This window comes from Choloepus didactylus, chromosome 9, assembly GCF_015220235.1.
Source record: "Choloepus didactylus isolate mChoDid1 chromosome 9, mChoDid1.pri, whole genome shotgun sequence".
Lineage (NCBI taxonomy): Eukaryota > Metazoa > Chordata > Mammalia > Pilosa > Megalonychidae > Choloepus > Choloepus didactylus.
In genome coordinates this window covers 89,560,467-89,582,535 of record NC_051315.1, presented here as the reverse complement: position 1 = coordinate 89,582,535, position 22,069 = coordinate 89,560,467, and the positions used below count along the sequence as shown (strand labels likewise).

General features: G+C 37.8%; 1 protein-coding gene across 2 annotated transcripts in view; it reads right to left on the bottom strand.

Annotated features, from left to right (window-relative positions):
• The window catches only part of PLCL1 (phospholipase C like 1 (inactive)), a 375,338-nt gene that overhangs the window by 45,310 nt on the left and 307,959 nt on the right, over positions 1-22,069 (bottom strand). Inside the window, exons 3-4 of one of the 2 annotated variants that reach the window (XM_037849839.1) lie at positions 21,803-22,006; positions 17,118-17,239 (exon numbers count right to left, since the gene is read on the bottom strand). In XM_037849839.1, coding sequence (XP_037705767.1) covers positions 17,231-17,239; positions 21,803-22,006 — 213 coding nt within the window. In that variant the 3' untranslated portion in view covers positions 17,118-17,230. Of the gene's footprint in view, positions 1-17,117; positions 17,240-21,802; positions 22,007-22,069 lie in introns of those variants that run through there. The other variant, XM_037849838.1, reaches the window with a different exon arrangement.

Here is a 22,069-nt window from a genome sequence, read left to right as displayed (position 1 = left end):
CTTTTTAGCTGCATTAACTATTTCAACTCCCAAGAGGAAACAGAATGCTTTTGAACAACAACTTATCAAATGGACTTCAGTAGCCTGAATTACTGCAGCTGCCAAATGAACAAATCTAAAAGGCAGTGTATATTTAATATGAGCTCAGTTTGATTTAGTATTTTCTAGACTTTGCATCCATACATGCAATATCAATTGAATTTTTATATTACTTTATATTTTTTATATTTATATTATTTCAAAATTTATCAGATGTTTCAATTAATCAAGTAGCAAACAAGTATTTTCATGCAATTCAGCAAGGGACACATTTTCAGAGAATGGATATATTATGTGACTTTACCCTGTGCAAAATAGGTAAAATACTATACATTTTTAGAACCATTAAAATTTAAGATTAAAAGAATCTTAGATGCCATGACCACCCCCTTCTTCATTTTGTAAAAAAGGAAACAAAAACTTTGAGGGTTAGGCTAATTTCTTGTCCAAAGAAATAGAACTAATTAGTGACCGAGCTAGAATTAGAATCCCAATTCCCTGGCATACCACATATTTTCATGAAAAGAAAAAGTTCCCTCTAATTTTTGTCTGGCCTGGCCAAGCCCCATGAGAGCACACAGGCCTGCACAATCTTTTGGGCCCAAAATGTAGTATTCTGAACTAACATGGCCCAGCCCCTTGGAACAAACATGAGGGCAGGGCCACCATCAACCCATTTAAACCAGATCCAAATCTAATAAGAAAAACTCAAAAAAGGAATTCAATTGATAATTTCCTTAATATCTTGATTAACATTTTACACTCCTCTCTCTTGGTTTTGCTCTCAGAAGAGAACACATACCATTCGCCGGTATAAAGCCATTTATCGATTGACTTGTGGCCAGTTTTCTTTGTAGCATTTTACCATCACCTCAGTGTTGAATAACAAGAGGAATACACTTCCTGCATCCAAAATTGGCAGAGCCTCTTTGTAACAACCTGAGAAGGAAATGTCCTGTTCACCAAGGCTAACTCTTCCACCTAGACTTTCAGTCCTACTCTCTCTGCCTCCTGCAGGAACACATTCCTAATGACTCCTTCCTTCTCTCATCTACAATCTCTACCTCTCTCCTGGCTTCTTCTCTTCTGCCTACAACATCTCATACTGAAAGTAAGCAAAGCGTAACAATAGCAGAGCATTGTATTGATCTTTGAGTTGTCCTCATCTCTCCTTCCTTAAAAAGTTCACTCACGCACCCTGCTTTGACTCTGTGTGGGACTCCTCAAAGTTTAGCTTTGGCCTCACCATCACCCACTCCCTGGTCCAGGCTCAGTTATCATTCTCCTCAGCTCAGCAGTTGATGGTGCTAACCACTCCCCTTCTTGGGTCCCCTTACACTGCCCATTCCTAACCCTGGTTGTTCCCCACTTTGCCCTTTCTCTGTCCTCACTGCCTCCTTTTCCTTTCTTTAAAATTTATTACACATGTAGTTATCCTCCAAACTACCTGGTCTCTATTTCCCTTCACCATAATCTCTCTTTTTGGTAATTTCACCCATTTCTAGAGATATCAAATATTGCACCTATGCAGATAATTTCAAAGCCAGTGTCTTCAACCTCAGAATCTCTCCAAAATTCCAGGTCCATATTTTCAGTGGTGTACCACTGTTGCTTCCAAGGAGGGGAGGTGGACGTACCCCAGGAAGGGTACAACCGAGTCCACTGCTGTGTGAGAAGATACAATGAGAGCTTCTATTCATATTTATTTCATTTGTAAATTTAAGAAAGTAAACTTTACAGATTGATCTCTGCACCACCACCACCACCACCACCCCCTCAACCCCCTCACTAAATCAGGATCATGTGTCACCAATCTGGTTAATGAGCTATTATAAGCAAAGAAGGGAATTCCACATTGGAGAAGGGCTGACAGCAGCACTCTTATTACTTGCTTCCAGAATATTTCAATTTACTTATGCCTGTAAGGTAAGTACCATTTATATGATCTTGTACCAAACCCTCTAAAGGAAAACTTCCCAAAATGGATTCCTGAAAAGACAATGAAGATAACAATGGCAGCACAAACAAACGAAATGGTAATAGCAGAGCAGACACTCCTCTTACTCCTAACATAACTTCTTCCTCAGATACATTGAGAAGTGAAAACAATGAGAGTCTAATCAGGTATGGCATATTCAAGCACACTAGGAGAGCAAAAATATTTTCATTATTTCTAAATAAATAAAAATATCTTAAAATCCCATGCTAGTTTCTATTTCAGATATGTTTTATAATGTATGTATTGATGTATTAGTATGTATAGATAGTTTACAAGTGAATAAATTCTCAAATCATTTTTATTGAAGAGCTACTCTCTCTTTGACCCTTCAGATCAACTCTTAACTCTGCTCTCTTTTGAGGAGGATGGTCTTTCTGGCCCTCTCACTTCTAGCTGGGATCAGCCAAAGGGCAAGTGGAGAGAGGGTTTACAGAAGTTATTCTTCTGACAGTTCCCTGCCTGCTGGGCTGTCGTTGGATAGCTTCCTCTAGGCAAGGCCACAGCTCCTGTCAGGTGATGCCTCTCTGACAGCTGCAGATATCACTGACAGTAATGCCTCCTCCCTCTTCCCCCTGTAGCCCTGGGGTTGTTGACAGCTCTCCAATGTTGCTAATCTTGGGCTGCTTCCTATCCCTTTTTGGTTCCCTAACCCTCGGACATACTTTTGCAAATGTCCGTCCATTCACTTTGAAGTGACCCTTGACGGTACCATCTACGGAGAGCCAGATACAGGGCTCAGCCAACTCAGTGGAGATACCTAGGCTACTAGATACCTGATGGTCGCAGCCTCAGTCTCACCCAGACACCCAGGCTCAAGCTTCCGAAGTCCTCTTTGCCTCCACCCTTTCTGTCATTCTTGCCTATCCTGCTTCTTCAGAGTCTCTCTCTTTCATCCCTTCACTTTCTTCCTCACTGCAACCACTTAGTTTAAGTCCTCATTCCCACTCCGCAGGACCATCTCCATCTTTCAATTTCTAATTATTATTCAAGAAGCAACTCAACTATCACCTTTAAAAATGTTTTCAGTCCCATCTCATCCTCCCTCACCACACTCCATCCCTTGGTCCCTCCCAAAAAAATGCATCAAAAAAAAACCAAGAAGTATACTGTATCTGTATCTTTTCCAAATTCTCACAAAACTCCCTTTGAGGCATTCAAAGGTGGGTCTGATTCCCTATTCTGCTACTAGCAGGTTCTGGTTCTCGCTACCCCACTCCATCCTAAATGCTACTTTCAGAATCATCTTCCAAAAGCACAAAGCTAGCTACTTTTCGGCTTTGTCATTTTCTCCTTTGCTTACTGAATGAAATAAAAGTTTTCTAACCTAGGATTTAAGTTTTACCATGCTTGTGCCCACCTGCCTCAGAATCCTTTGTCCCTAGTGCGTCCCCTCCCTACTAGGTCCCATTTAACCTGGATGAGCCACACTTCCCTAACGTACCCTGCTTTTCCTCCTTCTACACATTTTTTTCTACCAGCCATCTTAAGCCGTCTTCTCTGGTCAAACTCTTACAAGGACTCAGAGCTCACTTCAATGCCTCCTCTTCCACTGGTTTCCTAATTTCCCCTCCCCTTCCCACTCTTCCTCCAAATTCTAGAACATTCTATATTTTAGTCTGTTTATGGAATTTCTCATTATCTATCTTAAATTACAATGATCTGTTTACTTATATTATCTCCCACTCCCTCATTTCTCCAGCAAATTGTAATTTCTGTAAAGCAGGGGCCCTATCTTATTCACCATTCTATCCTCAGATTCATCTATCTATGTACATAATCACCCTTTTCCTATTTTATTTTGGTGCTACTTATTTCTTCTACCTGTCTATTACTCACACATCTGTAAAACAATAAAATACTATGTTTGTTACTGTTCTAGTTTGCTAATGCTGCCGGAATGCAAAACACCAGAGATGGATTGGCTTTTATAAAAGAGGGTTTATTTGGTTACAAAGTTACAGTCTTAAGGCCATAAAGTGTCCAAGGTAATGCATCAACAATAGGGTACCTTCACTGGAGGAGGGCCAATGGTGTCCGGAAAACCTCTGTTAGCTGGGAAGGCACGTGGCTGGCATCTGCTCCAAAGTTCTGGTTTTGAAATGTCTTTCTCCCAGGACATTCCTCTCTAGGCTGCAGTTCCTCAAAAATGTCACTCTTAGTTGCACTTGGGATATTTGTCCTCTCTCAGCTTCTCCAGAGCAAGAGTCTGCTTTCAATGGGCATCTTCAAACTGCCTCTCATCTGCAGCTCCTGTGCTTTCTTCCAAGTGTCCCTCTTGGCTGTAGCTCCTCTTCAAAATGTCAGTCTCCGCTGCACTGAGTTCCTTTCTGTTTGTCAGCTCATTTATATGGCTCTACTGATCAAGGCCCGCCCAACATCTCCATGGAAATTATCCCGAGTCATCACCCACAGTTGGGTGGGGCACATTCCATGGAAACACTCAAAGAATTACAATCTAATTAACACTGATAGGTCTGCCCACACAAGATTACATCAAAGATAATGGCATTTGGGGGACATAATACATTCAAACTGGCACAGTTACTGATCCTTTTTCAAACCTGTAATTGTCTTTTGGAACTCTAATCTCTGTTTCCAGGCCTCTGCACTTTTGTTTTGTTTTGTTTTTTAGGCTTCTCCATTTTTCTATATTATTACATGTTGTTAATTTCCCTTCAAATTAAATACTGAAAAATAAACAAAGCTTTTAACAGGATTACCTCAGCTGAAAATATAATGCTCACATATAAATGTTAACACTTTATTAATTATTTGAAGTAAAAAAAAAAAATGAGGACCAAAATATACAACAAATCTACAACTGGAGTCCTCTTCAAAAGCCCCAAGTATATATTTGTTAATACCATTGTCCTAGTTTGCTAATGCTGCAGAATGCAAAACACCAGAGATGGATAGGTTTTTATAAAACAGGGGTTTATTTTGCTACACAGTTACAGTCTTAAGGCCACAAAACGTCCAAGGTAACACCTCAACAATCGGGTACCTTCACTGGAGAATGGCCAATGGCGTCCGGAAAACCTCTGCTAGCTAGGAAGGCAGCTGGCGTCTGCTCCAAAGCTCCGGCCTCAAAACGGCTTTCCCCCAGGACGTTCCTCTCTAGCAAGCTTGCTCCTCTTCAAAATGTCACTCACAGCTGCACTGAGTTCCTTCTCGTCGAGTCAGCTCATTTATATAGCTCCACCGATCAAGGCCCACCCCCAATGGGTGGGGCCACGCCTCCATGGGAACATCTCATCAGAATCATCTCCCACAGCTGGGTGGGGCACATTCCAAGCAAATCCAACCAACACCAAAACTTCTGCCCCACAAGACCACAAAGATAATGGCATTTGGGGGACACAATACATTCAAACCGGCACAACCATAGTAGAAGAAGTTTCTATTTTTCCTATCGTCTAAGACAAACACTTTATAAAGAGGTAGCCACATTAGATATAACCTTCAAGACAGAAGCTTCTTTTTCAGGTTCCTCAGAGGAAAAACTTATATCTTATAGTAACAAAAGTTCAAAATTTGTCTTCACTTGTTAATATTCTCAGAATTTAAAACTATTGTTCATAGGTACATTTCTCAAAAGAAACTGATCTTCTCTATGATAACAACTTCTGTTGTATTTAAAAGAATTGATTTAACGTATTTTCCACAGTCAACTTTCATTAGTAGTAGCTGTAGAGAAAAAAAAAATGTATTTTTGAAATGTACTGAAAATTCACTCAACAGTTTCAACCTTTCCTTCCAGCTAAGTAATTCATCTAAGTTGTTAGGAAGAAAAAAATGATTGACTTGAGCTTTATCTCTTTCCTCAGTCTTTACAGATTCTAATGGAAATGAAATATAAATTGCAAAAGCCAAGCAGAGAAGATGAGAAGCATGTCTTCAGATAATCCACCAGCTGTACAGTCAGGACTTTCAGCCAACCAAAGCTGGGTTCACTCAAGCAATAGAATCTGGCGGAGGCCTGATTTACATATCCCATGTCTCAGCCTGTGCTCCCAGGTGCCTTTGCCTGTTGTAATAATACAAAGAGCTTTTCTTTAGTTCTGTCACATGAATATCTCCTAAGGGATCTTATTTCCTTGCCAGAACTTTGTATCTAAAAGTATAGAGGACTTACCCAGATAAAGGTTAGCATTACCTTATGCATTAGATATGTCCTGAACAATAGCATATAAAATCATCAGTGAAGATCAAAACCCTTTATTTTAAAAAGGATACTTTATTTAAGGGAACAGTAACACTTTTACTTAGAAATGGATAGGATTGTTATAACCTCTGTGAAAAAAAAAGCTGTCCTTCCAGTTCTCCTCAATATTTAACTAATTGCCTAGGATCAATGCAGAGTCAATATAAATATTTAATGGTACTGAAAAGATGCACTTTCATCATATCAGGATACAAACACCTTCCACAAATTCCAATTTTCTTTTGAATTATATCTAAATTCCTGGAAACACAGAACTCTGTATTTGGAAGGCACCGTAAGGACCTCCTATCATGGACAACTCCCTTTTATAGATGAGAAAACTGAGCCCAAAGTTGATTTGCCTAAAGCCACACAGCTAGTTAGTGAAAGAGTATAGACTAGGTATCCCTGAGGAGCAGACTGAAGCTTCTAAGTTGTTCTATGATACTGATAATATTGAAATTTAGAATTCCTATTGCTAGTGCAAGTTGGTAAGTAAACATTTTTAAAAAGTAGCATTTATCAAGTATGGCATCATGCAAATAAATTTTGCCAAGACTGCCTCTCCCTCCATGTCTAATTCCAACACATATCAGCCGTTTAAGATAGTCTTCCTACATACATCCACTACTTTTTCAGGAAGGAGTTAGGAACTGTGAACAGGCAATCACTTGAGAATATGTGAGTCAATAAAAAGTCAATCTACTTTAGCCCTATTTTTGTCTCCCTTCCTTAAGAACACTGAAATAGTTCATCATCTCTTACCTTCCTTCTAATCAAAGCACTGGGTTTGAGTTCTTTGGTTCTGTAGTGGCCTATCTGTTTATATTGTTTAAAATAAGAGCAGAATTTCATTACACTTGGTTCCTTTTAAATCTAATTGCTGTTACAAATATATTTTCTAACTTGAAAGAAGATAATTTCCTTTAATTTCTAAGTTCCTTAAAAAGTTTAAATGAGACAGGAAGGTCACACTTCTACAAGCATCGGTAATAGATTGGCATCTATTTTTAACAATTTTTTATTCTAGTAACATATGTACATCTTAAAATCTCCTCTTTCAACCACATTCAAATATATACTTCAGTGGTGTTAATTATATTCACAATGCTGTGCTACCATCATCACCGTCCATTACCAAAACTTTTCCAATACCCCAAACAGAAATCTGTACCAATTAAGCATTAACTCCCCATTCCCTACTCCCACCCAGTCCTGGGTAACCTACATTTTAATTTCTGACTCTATGAATTTGCTTTCTAATGGTTTGATATCAGTGAGATCTACAATATTTGTCCTTTTGTGTCTGGCTTATTTTACTCAATATTGTATCTTCACAGTTCATTCCTGTTGCTGCATGTGTCAGAATGTCATTCCTTTTCATGGCAGAATAATACTCCATTGCATGTATATACCATGCTTTGTTTATTCATTAATCTGTTGGGTTGTCTCCATCTTTTAGCAATTGTGGCATCTTTTGTTTTTAAACAAAGTCAATCTTACAAGACTGTTAAATCTTGGTCAAACTCAAACAAAACACTTTCAAGCTTACTGCAAGTTCATTGCCTTTAGTGAGTACAGCAAAGTGCTCTCCATCCTGAGACTGGCTCCAAGGCACATTTCCAAGCCTGATTATAATGGTGCTGGACAAGAGAGTTCATGCAGAACAGGTCAAAGGATGTTTGTCTCCACATTTATGATAGTAACAGGATCAACTTCAGTGGGCTGTTTTCTGTATAGAGGAACCATTTTAACTTTTCTTGACTCCAGTTGTCCTGCTCCCCAAAATGTTGTCAGCTGTATCTTGAATAGTCACTAGAAATGTTTGTCTTTATTCAGCCGTGATTACAACTTAGCCAATTGACAAAATCAACAGGTGACTAATCTTTGTGAACCTTCTCCAGAATTTTCAGGCAAACTTGACTAACCTCACTGCCATTAATTAAAAGTGTTGCAAGAATTTTAATATTCAGGAATGCAAAGTGAACTTTAGGATGCATGCACAATATTCCCCAAAGGAGTCACCCTGAAACACTTGCTTATTGATCCATCTCTGATATCCAATGTTCTTGGGACCCAGGTACCAAGTGGAAATTTTGTCAACCTTCAAGATGAGGACATTTTCTCTATTATGCAGAGAATGTGTCAAAAAAAAAAAAAAAAAAAAAAAACATTATCACACCCCAAAGTGAAGAAAGTCTCAATGCACTAAGTGCACAACATCTTATTTTTTTCAATAATCAGCTGTGGTTGGGCACATGCCAGCAGCCTGTTGTTTTCTGGGTTCCATTACTATACAAGTCAATATACTTTTTGAAATGTAACTAATATAAAGTCCCTCACAAATATCACAATGAGAGAGAGTGATGGAAGGAGAGTATCTTTGACTTATCTAATTTTAATTCAAATTGATTTCAATAAGCAAAGTTTTATGGAAGCAGGGGGACTGTAGACAGAGCTACAACTTTTTTTCCATCTGAGGCTGAATATATCTTGGTAATAATACTGATAAAAGAAAATGTATTTAATCAAATCCATTATGTTTGATTTAATGGTGATCCCTGCCAGTCGACTGGTACCACTGATAGTGTGATTAGACACCAATTAGCTCTTTTTTGCCGGATTTCTGTTCACACCAGCATAATCAACTGCATGCCAAATCACTTCTCCAACTGACTTAGTAAAAGATTAAATAACCCTTGACTCATGTTCTCTAGATTGTTTTGATGCCTTTTTTATCTTCAGAAAATCCATGGCCCTTACCATAGTAAAGTTTAACTTTTATGTTAATGTTAATAACTCAACAGAGAAGTCATGATTTGGGGTTATTTTTTATTATTGTAAATCTTTTTTTGATTGTCAATTCATTCAATAGTTCTAGATATCAAAACTTTTCCAGAATCAAAATTAGAAAGGAGTTAAGATGGCAGTATAGAGAGGTGTGGAATTTAGTTAGACCCTTGGAACAACTAATAAACAACCAGGAACAACTAATAAATAATCTGGAACAACTGCTGGGGGACAACTGTGGCTGCCTACACATCATACACCAACCTGAATTGGGTGGAAACACTGAGATCACAGCATAAAATCTGTAAGTAAAAACTGCAGACCTGCTCTGGGGGCCCCCTCCCCCCACGGCAGGCCAAGTGGCAGGAACTCCCTGTAGGAGAGAGCAGCATTCCCTGAACAGGCGAATATAGCTCAGACCAGCTCCAACTGGGTTTTTAATAACTAATGTGGACTGCTAAATACAAACTACAAACAGAGACAAGCAGCAAAGTACCCTGAGGTTGCTCCCATTGGAGAGGAGGTAGGGCTGATGGAGAAGAAAAAATTAATTAAAAATAGAAAAAATATATAGACTTTTAGAGACTGACCTTAGAGAGCTGGAAAACACCTGAGCCCCTGGAGGGGGAACCCAGAGACCAGATGCTCTGTCTGACTGATGGGCAAAATTGGGGGGCCATGGACTGGCTCTGAAGGGGGGGTTTCTTTCCTTTTTTCTCTCTCTCAACCTGAGTGGCTCAGTGTAGCCTCAGCCATTTTCAGTTCACAGTGCTCTGACCCAGATAGGGGTGGAGGTGACAGAGCCAGAGAGACAAAGAAACTATTGAAATGCAGAAGATAGCTCCCTAGAGGATGTATCTTCCCTAGGAGGAAGGAGGTAGGGCCCAGCTCAAAGGCCTGCCCCTCCCTCAGCAAACTCTAAGACACACCCTCAGGGAGATTTGAAACTGAATATAACCCCATTCTGAGATCTGAACCCATTCTGGTCTGGGAAAATCTGGGATAATCAGGGAAGGCAGAGGTCTAGACAACAGAGGACTACAAACTACACTGGGAAGGGTGGAGATATGGCCCAGTCAAAGGAACAGACTTACACCTCAATCAAGATAGAGTTGAGATATTGTTTCACTTTAATGAAACAGTCAATTAAAGATTTTCAAAGAAATATGCTAAATCAAATCAAAAACCGAATCAATGAGTTCAGGGAAGATATGGCAAAAGAGATGAAGGCTATAAAGAAAACACTGGGAGAACATAAGGTAGAAATTGAAAGTTTTAAAAAACTACTCGCAGAATCTATGGAAATGAAAGTCACAACACAAGAGATGAAAAACACCATGGAGACATAGAACAGAAGAGATGAAGAGGCAGAAGAAAACACTCAGGAACTGGCAAATGAGACAGCTGAAATCCTACACACAAAAGAACAGATAGGAAAAAGAAAGAAAAACATGAGCAATGTGTCAGGGAATTGAATGACAACATGAAAAGCATGAATGTGTGTGTCATGGGTGTCCCAGAAGGAAAAGAGAAGTGAAAAGGGACAGAAGCAATAATGAAGGAAATAATCAGCTAAAATTTCCCATCTCTTATGAAAGACATAAAATTACAGATTTTACACCCCAAAGAGAATAGATATGAATATGCCTATGCCAAGACACTTAATAATCAGATTATCAAACATCAAAGATAAAGAGAGAATCCTTATCAAGGAAGCTTGATAAGACTATGTGCAGATTTCTCAGTAGAAACCATGGAGGCAAGAGGGAAGTCATGCGATATATTTAAGACACTGAAAGAGAAAAATCACCAACCAAGAATCCTATATCCAGCAAAACTGTCCTTCAAATATGAAGGAGAGTTTACAATATTCTCTGACAAACAGACAGTGACAGAGTTTGTGAACAAGATACCTGCTCTACAGGAAATACTAAAGGGAACACTACAGACAGATAGGAAAAGACAGGAGTGAGAGGGTTGGGACACAATTTTGGGTGATGGTAGCATGACAATGTAAGTACACTAAACAAAGATGACTGTGAGTATGGTTGAAAGAGGCAGGCTAGGAGCATGTGGAACACCAGAAGGAAAGAGGAAAAAATAAAGACTGGAACTGTATAACTCAGTGAAATCTAGAGTGCTCAACAATTGTGATAAAATGTACAAATGTGTTTTTACATGAGGTAGAACAAACGAATGTCAACCTTGCAAGGTGTTACAAATATTGTATGATCTCACAGATATGAACTAATTATAATATGTAAACTCATAGACATGAAATATAAGTTACCAGGATATAGAACAAGGCTAAAGAATGGAGAGCAGTTGCATATTATGAACAGAATGTTCAACTAGGGTGAACTTAAGTGTTTGGAAATGGATAGAGGTGACAGTAGCATGTTATTGTGAGAATAACTAACAGTGCTGAATGGTGTGTGAATGTGATGGAAAGGGGAAGTTTAGAGTCACATATGTCACCAGAAGGAAATCTGGAGGTTAAAATATGGAAATTTATAAAACAGTGAATCTTGTGGTGGACAATGTCCAAGATTAACTGTACAAATATTAGAAAACTCTTTCATAAACTAGAAAAAATGTATGACACTATAACTAAAAGTTAATAATAGAGGGGTACTTAGGGAAAAAATATTCCTATTGCATACTATGTACTACAGTTAGTAGTATTTTAAATTTCTTTCACCAACAGTAACAAAAGTACTATACTAATACCATGAGTCAATAATGGAGGGGAGAGAGTGGTTAGGGGTATGGGAGGATTTGAGTTTTCTTTTTTGTTTTTATTTCCTTTCTGGAATAATGGATGCACAGCTGTATTATGGTGCCATGGGCAGTTAGTTGTGCACAATGGATTATTGTATGGTATGTGAACAATCCCAATAAAATTTAATTAAAAAAAAAAACTTTTCCAGAAGTGCATAGTGCATTGTAAACTGTTTATCCTAGTCCATGCTTTGCCTTACCATTCTCTTGAGGCCACCTTTTTTTTTTTAATTTTCAAATTCTTTACTTTGGATTGTTTTTGTTTTGATTTTTTTATTTTGAAATAATTTCAAACTTACAGGACAGTTGCAAAAATAATGCAAACTCCATAGAGAGAACTCTGACATACCCCCACACCACTGATACCATGATCCACCAATTTTAACATTTTGCCACCTTTGCCATATCATTCTATCTATCTATCTATCTATCTATCTATCTATCTATCTATCTATCTATCTTTCTATCATCTATCTACCTATCTATCTATCTATATGTGAGGGCAGGTTGCATATATCATGCTCCTTGAACACAATACTTCCATGCACATTTCCTATGAACAAGGATATTCACTTATGTAATCACCTTAATTCAGTCACCAAGGTCAAGAAATTTAACACTGATAAAAAGCTTACATTCTATATTCCAATTTTTTCTTATATCCCCATGTCCTTTTGAGCCTTTTCTCCATTCAGGATCATGTATTGCATTTAATTATCATTATCTCTACAATTTTTCTTTTTTTCTTTAATTGTGGAAACATATATACAACATAAATTTTCCCATCCCAACCTCTCACAAACATACCATTCTTTGGGCTTAAGCATATTCACAATGTTGCAATTCCCTCACCACCATTTATTACTAGAACTTTCCCTTCACTTGAAGTAGAAACCCTACTCTCATTTTGCTTAACTCCCCAGTGTCCCTGCCCTCCATCCCTGGTACCTTCTGTCTCTATGACTTTCTATATTCCCTGATATTTTCTTTGTGGATACCATGGGTCTTAAATTTAACATTTTAAGCAATCTAATATGCTTTGACATCAACTTAACTTCAGTAGTATACATGAATGTTTTTATAACCTTCCATCCCCTCACCATTATGTATTTCTTATCACAAGTTACATATTTATACACAATGGGTCCAAAACCATTGATTTATTATTACATTTTATGCATTTGCCTTTTAGATCCTGTAGGAAGTAAAAATGGTGTTTCAAATCAAAAATACAATGGTACTGCTACTTATATTTACCTACGTCATTATCTTTACTGGAGATCTTTATTTCTTCAAGAGGCTTCAGTCAATTGTCTAGAGTCCTTTGCTTTCAACCTGCAGAACTCCCTTTAGCAATTTAGTAGGGCCAGTCTAGTGGTTACAAAGTCCCTCAGCTTTTGTTTATCTGACAATGTCTTAATCCCTCACTCATTTTTGAAAGACAATTTTGCCAGATATAGAATTCTTGGTTGGCAATTTTTTTGCTATCAGCACTTTAAATATGTCTTCCCACTGCCTTTTTGCCTCCATGGTTTCCAAGAGAAATTGGCACTGAATCTGATCAAGGCCCCCTTGTTTGTGACATAGTAATTCTTTCTTGTGGCTTTCAGAATTCTCTGTTTTTGGCAATCGACGGTTTGATGATAACATGACACAGGTGGGTCTATTTGGGTTTATCATGTTTGGAGTTCACTGAGCATCTTGGATGTATATATTCATGTCTTTCATTTAATTTGGGAAGTTTTCAGCCATTATTTCTTATAATATTCCCTCTGTTCCTTTTCTCTCTTTCTTCTTCTAGGATTCCCACACTGTGTATACCTGATGGTATGCCACAGGTCATTCTTTCCTCTTTCTGTTTCTCAGACTGAATGATTTCAATTGTCTTCTCTTCAAGTACTCTAATTCTTTCTTCTGCTGTTGAACCCCTCTAGGGAATTTTTAATTTCTGTTACTGTGGTCTTCAGCTCTGTTTGGTTCCCTTTCATAATTTCCACCTCTCTATTGCTATTTTCTTTGTGTTCATTTATTGTTTACCTGATTTTCTTCAGTTCTTTGCCCATGTTTTCCTTTAGCTCTTTGAGCATATTTAGGGCCATTTTTAAAAGCCTTTGTTTGGAATGTCCCAGGTCTGATCCTCCTCACTGAAGATTTCTGATGCTTTAATCTTCTCCTTTGCCTGGGCCACTGCTTCCTTTAATATTACATAATATTAAACAGGATATTACAATATGTTTTGTAATATTTGGCTGAAATCTGACCATTTTGATATTGTAATGTGCTATTGCATGAAGCATCTGTTCTTTAAGCTTTAAATCCAGCTAGCCAGGAGCTAACAAAAAAAAAAAGAGAGAGAGAGAGGGAGAGAAGAAAACATTTCCTAGTCTTTGCAGATTGACCTATGCATGTGTTCTCCTTCAGAGCTTATCCACACAATCAGTTTGGAGAGTAGCTCCAAGCTAAAGTGTAAGGGTCTCCCTGGTCTTTTCTGTGCATGCATCTTGTTTGGAGCATGTGCATTTGGCTCTAGGGATCCACACATACACACACACACACACACTTACATGGGTACAAATGTCCCCTCTTCCCTAAGAAACAGTTTCCCATGTGTATTCTACAGCCAGTAATCCCTTGCACCAGGCAGAACAACTTGTCTGCTTTCCCACAGCATTCTGTAGAAGAGCTCTGTGAGCTGCCTTCTATACACAGGGCACATTCTAGGACAGCGAGTCCTTCAGGCCACCACCAGTCAGACTGGGCCAGACATACACTCTCCCAGTATGGTCACGAGGATTACTCTTCTCCCTCCGGAACCAGGACCAGGGATCTGCCCTGGGAGCATTGCTGGCTCTACGCCCAGCTGGTAAAGGGTAGGGGGAGGGCCAGCGAGGGCACCACGAGATCCTACTGCTTTGAAGTGTCTTCTTTCTTGATTCAGCACTCACCCTGTTACTGCAATCCTTGAACTGTTTTCTGGGGCTTTGAGAAAGAGTTTCTGCCAACTCTTGCTGGTTGTTTAAAGCTTCTGTGTGGGATGATTATTATATCTCAAATCTGCTGTCACTATTCCACCTCTGTTATATTCAAAACACTTACCTACCCAAAAGCTTTCACATGAATTTAAAACACTTAAAAGGACCAAATACATTAGGTAAATATTTCTTGACTACACATGAAAAATTGGACAGGCAAGAACATTAGAAAAATGAAATTTCAACTATCTAAAGAAAAAATTACATAAACATCATATGATATTTATTTTTCTTTAAAAATTATTTCCAATAAAAATTCTTTTATTATTAGTCACTGTAAAAAGTCCATCATGGGACTCAAAGATCTTGGACTCTAGCTCAAGACATAAAATAGCATCTTCATTACTCTCTGGACACTGTGCATCACTGCTCCTTTCTTTTTCCCGTTCCTTAAGGACAGAATATTTGTCTTGTACCACTTATTTCCCCAGCACCTTGCACTGTGCATTTCATGTAAGAGGTTCCAAAACATATTTGTTAATCTGACTAATCAAAAGCCTAAGGACATTTACACAAATGTATGTCAAAAGAGAAAGGATATTTTACAAGGGGCAAATATGTGTGTTCCCACTGTATTTTACTTATATTTCTCTTGAGTCACAAAGTTTTCATGCTGTACCTTATGGTTATTGCGGTGATATCTGTCTCTGTTTACTCCTCTCTGTATGGCACAGAATCTACCAAAGTTCCTTATATATTGGATGTACAAAATGCATGATAAATAAAGTCAATAAATGAATGTTTTCTTAATAAGGTCTGTTTTGAGAGAAGTTAGGACAAAACACTGGACTTAGATTGATGGGACAGGGGATTAAGGCTAGGAAGGCATTCCAGATGAGGTGGAATGGAAATGCAAAGGAATGGAGGATGAAAGGGGTAAATTGACTTGACTGAAGGAGAGGGTTCAAGTAGAAGGAAATAAGAAACAGACTGGCAAAACAGGCAGCACTGGTGTGTAAAGGACTTTGCAAGACTAGTTAAAAGTTACAAATAGAATATGAGGAAGATTATTTCAGTTGTTGAATCATGAAAAGGTAGAGACTAGATGGGGGATTTTTGAGTATGTTGAAAAATTCAGGCAGGAGAAGAGAACTTGGGTACAAACCTTGGCTATGTCAATGTAAGAAAATAGATGTATATGAGCGATACCATGAGGAAACAAGCAATAGATCTCATTAATATTGAATAGTAAATAAAAAGACCTTATTTGAGTTAATATGGAGAGAGAGGATTTGAAAATGATTTGAAGGAATTGGGGATCATATGCATGGCAGTATCTTTTGCAGTGGTCAAAAAGCGTTGACGAGTACCTAGGGAACAAAAAAGATGAACTCAGTTTTTGACATGTTAAATTTCGGTTGTTTGTTTTTAAGACAATCAAATTTAGAAATGTAACTAAAGTAGTAAAATTTTAAGCTAGGATTAAAGATGAGTTTGGAAAATAATATTAAATATGTGTATATAAAAACACTACTATAGAAAAAAAGTCACAACTATTCAAACATACTGATTGTGATAATGTCTGACTGAAATTGCAAAGTATTTTCAAATTAATCACCCACCATTACAATGTCATGTTAAATGATGAATAATATATGCAGATTGCCAACCATAGACTCATGGGACTGGGTGGGGCTTTAATAGATGGCATCTCGCACACTGTCTGCTGTACCTTCCACAGCTTTTAACCCAGTGACTTGCTTATGTCAGAGCTCAGTAAATGTTTGTGAAAATTAACACCTCTAATCCCTGGCTCTAAAATTCAGCAAACCTCTTAGCATGTTTTAATTTTTAACAACCCCAAGATTAAGATGTATCTCAATTGAGAAAATAAAACAACACATTATATTATCTTTATTTGCAAAACACAGTTCTACTACATTAGCCTTAAAACAGTTAGCAGTGACTCTATGAATTGAAATAAGCTGACATGTGCTCAGTTCTATGAGTATTACCCACTCCGGGGGGATATTTCCTCAGAGAAAGTGAAGAGCTCGGGTGGGGAAGAGATGCTTGCTCTTTCAGAGACCTGAGCCAAAAAAAAAAAAAAAAAAAAAAAAGCAGTGCAATAATGGGACAAGTCAACTAAAATGATTTTCTGACTTTAAATTAATTTCTATGAGCAGTGTAAGAAAATTGTCCTGATGACTACAGAGCCAGCGAAAATGGCACTATGGCAAGCAGACTAACACTAACAGCTCTCCTCTGTGTGTCTTTAGCCAGGGAAGGAGGCAATAATTACACCTTCAATTTTTAGAGCCTTTTCTACTTGCCTGAGTTATCGATTGATAATGTTCCCAGGTCACTTTAGAGCCTTTTCTAGAAGCTGTCATTTCCCACCTCTGGCTGTGACATGTGTTTGATGTCAGGCAAGTCACCTCTGCTTCAGTTGCCCTAAATATCAGACAGGTGTTTACATCCCTATTCAGAGTAGTAAGGATGATAGTAAACAAACTTGCTATCAAGCAAAACTGTAATTCTTTGAGCAACCTCACCATCCCCTTAACCCCAATATTAAGGTACCCGTTATCATTTGGAGCTCTTCCTTTTCCCAGGTTTTTAGAGCACAGCAGTTCTATTAAACTCATTCAAAAATACAAAGTACTGATAACTCAATGTATTACTACTTCCAGAAATGTTTTGCATTTTAACAGTGATAAAAAGTCTTAACAGTAATGAATTAGGTGTAATTTTGAAATTTCAAGACCTGTGACCAGATAGAAAACATATATTTTAAATAGGATGTGGAATAGAGGGTGTGGTGGTATCCTCCTGAGTCATCTGAAATTATGTGTATAACAGACCCACTCTACTTACAGACATATTTCAGTTTTGGTTTCTTTATTTAAATACAGTTGCTATAATAGAATTATAACTGCACTATCAATATAAAATGGTTTTTTAAGACTGAATTTTAAAATCCCTCATGAAGAAATATTTCCAAATATTGTATTAGTGATTTTTAGGAAATAGGAAACATCTTAGGTCTCTACAGAAAAGTTAAATTTAGAAAAAAATCTGGACAGATGAACTCAGAATTCTAGAATTATTCTTCTAGAATAATTTTGTTTAATTTTCATTTGATAAATCGTATAGTCTGATATGTTCAGGATGACATTTAATATATTCAGACTATCTGGTACTTAATTTGTTTTTCCTGATATTGAAATAACCCAAACAAATGAAATATTCATTGGTATTTTTTTAATGGTTACAACTTTTCCTCCTGGATGGGATCTACTCAGCCCATTACCACTTTTTGAGAATCCACATATTTAAGCAACTTGAGTCTAAGTTGGACACCCAGGCTATTCATTTTGGTATACCCCATCCTCCAGCCCCACCCTAGCAATAAACATTGCATTTATGGTTCTGCCTTTTCCTCAAAATCAGTTTTTATTAATAGGCTGTAAGCTTCTAACCATATAAATAACATGGAGGAATTTGGCTATAGTGATGTCAGGGAGGCAGAGCAAAGAGGACTTAAAGATTTACCAAAAACATTCACTTATGGCATGGAAACTACCATTATTTTCACCAATAGACACTAAGGTTTCCATTTTTTTTTTTTATTTAACTAACATTTATGGATAATATACTAAGGGCCAGCACTGTTCCAGGTACTGGAAAAATATGGTAAAAAGCAAGACAAACAGGATCCCTGCTCTCATGGGGCATACATTCAAATTGAGGCATAAACGAGAAGGAGAGAAATTAAACAAAAGATCAAACAAAATAGCTTTCAATACTGCTACAAAGGATGATGGAAATAAAGGAGGGATATGTGATAGAGTGTCAGGTGGGGACAGTGGTCGGGGAAAGTTTTGATGGGGAAGTAACACAAGCTAAAAATTAAGAGATTGAAAAGAAACTATCCATGGAGGGGAGGAACATTCCATGCAGAAGGAATAGAAAATGTAATGATGCAGAAATGGGAACAAGAAGCTTGTTATGATGGAAGGAAAGAGGAAAGAAGGAAGGAAGGAGAGGAGGGAGGGAGGGAGGGAGGGAGGGAGGAAGAGAAGGGTAAGAGAGAGAAAAGAAGAAAGAAAAAATATGGGGCTGGAGTGGCATGAGCCAAACATGTGTAGGGGTGAAGCTGAAGGGGCAGGTGAGGCTGAAGAAGCACTTTCACTTGCAGAGGCAGGTCAAGTTAGACCAGCAGGTGAGACTCGAGAGGCTGAGGAGGCTGGGGAGTCTGGGGAGTTCGGTGACCCTGGAGAGGAAGGTGAGTTAGGTAGGCAGGGCCATACCATAAATGGCCTCATATGGCCACAATAAGATGTTTCTATTTTATTTTCATGGGAAGCCACAGCAGGATTTTAAATAGGAAAGTGGTGTGATAGGATGTAAGTTTTTAAATGAGCACTCTTTATCTGCAGAGTGTCTTGGACTTCTTTAAAACAAATACTAACACTAATCTATCATGAGCATTAAAGACGCCAACCAATATGGGCAGATCCTAGAAAGTGAAAGTGGCATTTTGTAGTTTCAAGGCCAATATCATCATTATGTGCACCTGTTGCCACCCCCACCCGGAAAAGAGATACCCCCATGCAGGCAACAGTTGTGTCTGCAATCACTTCCACGGTCTGCCAAGTTTACCACTGGGAACGGGAATATTTTTACACCCAGTCCCTTACCAGAAAGAAACATTTTTCCACAGGGAACTAGAAATGACAACTTTATTATAAGTATTTCTGCTTTCTACTGTAGCCTTTTATTTTAAGCGTTGGAAAACCATGATATGCACACAATTACAAGTTGCACTTTAAAAATGTAAAGAAGAAGCTGATGTTCAGATTTGGATCCAGCAGACAAAAATGAAAAAATGAAGCACTGTAGGACACTTGGGATGGTAATGAAAATTGCCTAACAATGATCCAGGTGCTTTTCTGTCTATTACAGGCCTGACACCAAGGGATTGTGCTCCCCTCTCAGTGAATGATTTTTTTTTCTTGGTTTAAAAGGGAAGTGGAGAAATAAGTGATTTCCACTGTCTGTCTCTATGGCAACTAGTACCCTAATTTCACCTCTTAGATGGCAATTATACCTATTCACTGAATAGCTTTCAGTCCCCACGTTTATGATGAAAAAAATTGATTTCATGGAAAATGAGATATAGGCAATAGGTGAACTTTTCCCCTGGCAACTATAAAGTGCAGTTTGCAAAAGGCATGGTCATTCATAACCAGAAAACACTTTGTAGGCTTTTTTTCTTCCAATTGCAGGATTTTTATTCTAGTTATTTTCTAATGATAAAATATTATTCCTTTCTTCCTTTACATTTATTTTCATTCAATTATAAAATTAATCAGATTCATTGTAAAGAGTTTGGTAAATACAAAAAAAAATTTTAAATAAAATAAAATCACTCTCTTATCTAAAAATAATCACTGTTAATATCCTGTAGCATTTTTAGATGCATACATAAAAATATGATTTAAATTATATTGTACATATTGCTTGTAACCAGACTTTTGCACAAAACATTATATTATAAGGAGTTCTCCATATCATCAAATATTCTTCTAACACATGATTTCAATAGCTTCAGAGTAGTTCCTAATATGGATTACTGTATTTTATTTAATCCATTTACTGCTGAATAATATTGAGCATAAATGTTTAGGCACATCTCTATTGGCTTAGGATAAATCTCTGGGAAGGAAACATATAGGTCAAATGGAATAAACATTTAAAATTATATTGACAAATTTTACTACTCCCATATTGTATAAATTTCTTTTCTCACTAGATGCAGATGGATGGAAGTATCCATTTCCTTAATCTCTTGACCAGAGGTACTAATTTTTTAAAAAGAGCCAATTTGATGGAGGAAAAAAGTATCTCACTACACTTCTTTAATTAAAACATATTTTAAGGTTAAATGTGTTTTTACATTTTCATTGTTTTTTGGGGGGAGGGGTGTCACATGAACTGCCTCTTCATCTCTTAGCAAAGACTGTAGGTTGTCTCCTAATATTCACTCTCCCCCTTTCTCAGAAGCGGAAGAGACAGCTTTCATCTGAGCATATAACCCCTTATAATAAAGACATTTCCCATTCTACTTTGTACATAAGCATGGCTGTGTCAATTCCAGACTGATGGAATATAAGTAAAAGGGATCTATGCTATTTCAAAGAAATGTCCTTAAAGAGAGTGAACATGCAAATGTTATGGATGCAGCTTCAGCAGTCATTTGTTCCTAAGGACTTTGTAGAAGTGCCATACTAGCCCAGGATAGCTGATCTCCAGATTTTTATGTGAGAGACTAAAATGGTGTTTTAAAGTCACAATTGGTTTGCATTTTTTGATGGCATGCAGCTGAACTTAATCCTGATATTGATATAAGATGCTTTGCCCGTCTTTTTCCTTCTTGTTGATTTTTATGCACTCCTCTTATTTTAAGGATATTTTTACTTTGGCATATATGCTACAAATTTTTCCCAATTTGTCTTTTGCCCCTAATTATGTTTATGGAATTAGAAGATGCAAAAATATAGTTATCCTTAAATTTAATTACCACATAAATTCCACATATATTCAGAAAAATCAGACAATATTAACTTAGAAATCTAGTATCTGGAGGAATAATATTGTGTCTCAACCACCTTAAGGCAGTCCTTAAGTATAAATTTACTTCCTATAGGTATACAACTAAATGCTATTTTGTAGGCTAAAGTCATCTGGATGATGAGAAATTGTGTAGAGTTTTGAGAACTTGATACATAATTCATTCCATGCTAAAGCGGAGATTTTCCATCTGCAGTCTGTAGAGTTATGGGTCCACAGGGGCTTAGGGGTAGCTGAGTGGGCCAGGCTCTGCCCACTACTCCAAATCCCTGTTTCAAAGGCAGTCACTCTGTGTTACATATTAGGGTTTCATAAAAGGGCCCCTGCCATTAGTGCTTCCCCTATCATATAAATAAGGAATATGGAGTCACAATTTCCTACCAGATCATAAGCAGTCAGCATCTTCTTCTGCACATCTGGAATTGTCCCCAGAGGCTCTAGATAAGGAAAGTTGTCTTTCATCACAAGAGAGACTGAAGGCGTGTTGTCACTGGTGACGAGCCGAGAGGACAAGGTCAGCAGGCACTGCTTCAGACTGGCAATTGGAGGGAGTCCACACAGCTCCTTAATAGACACTATCGCATTCTATGGGAAAGAAAACATGGCATCACAGTTCTTGCCCAGTGGCACAGCACCCCCAGCACCCTC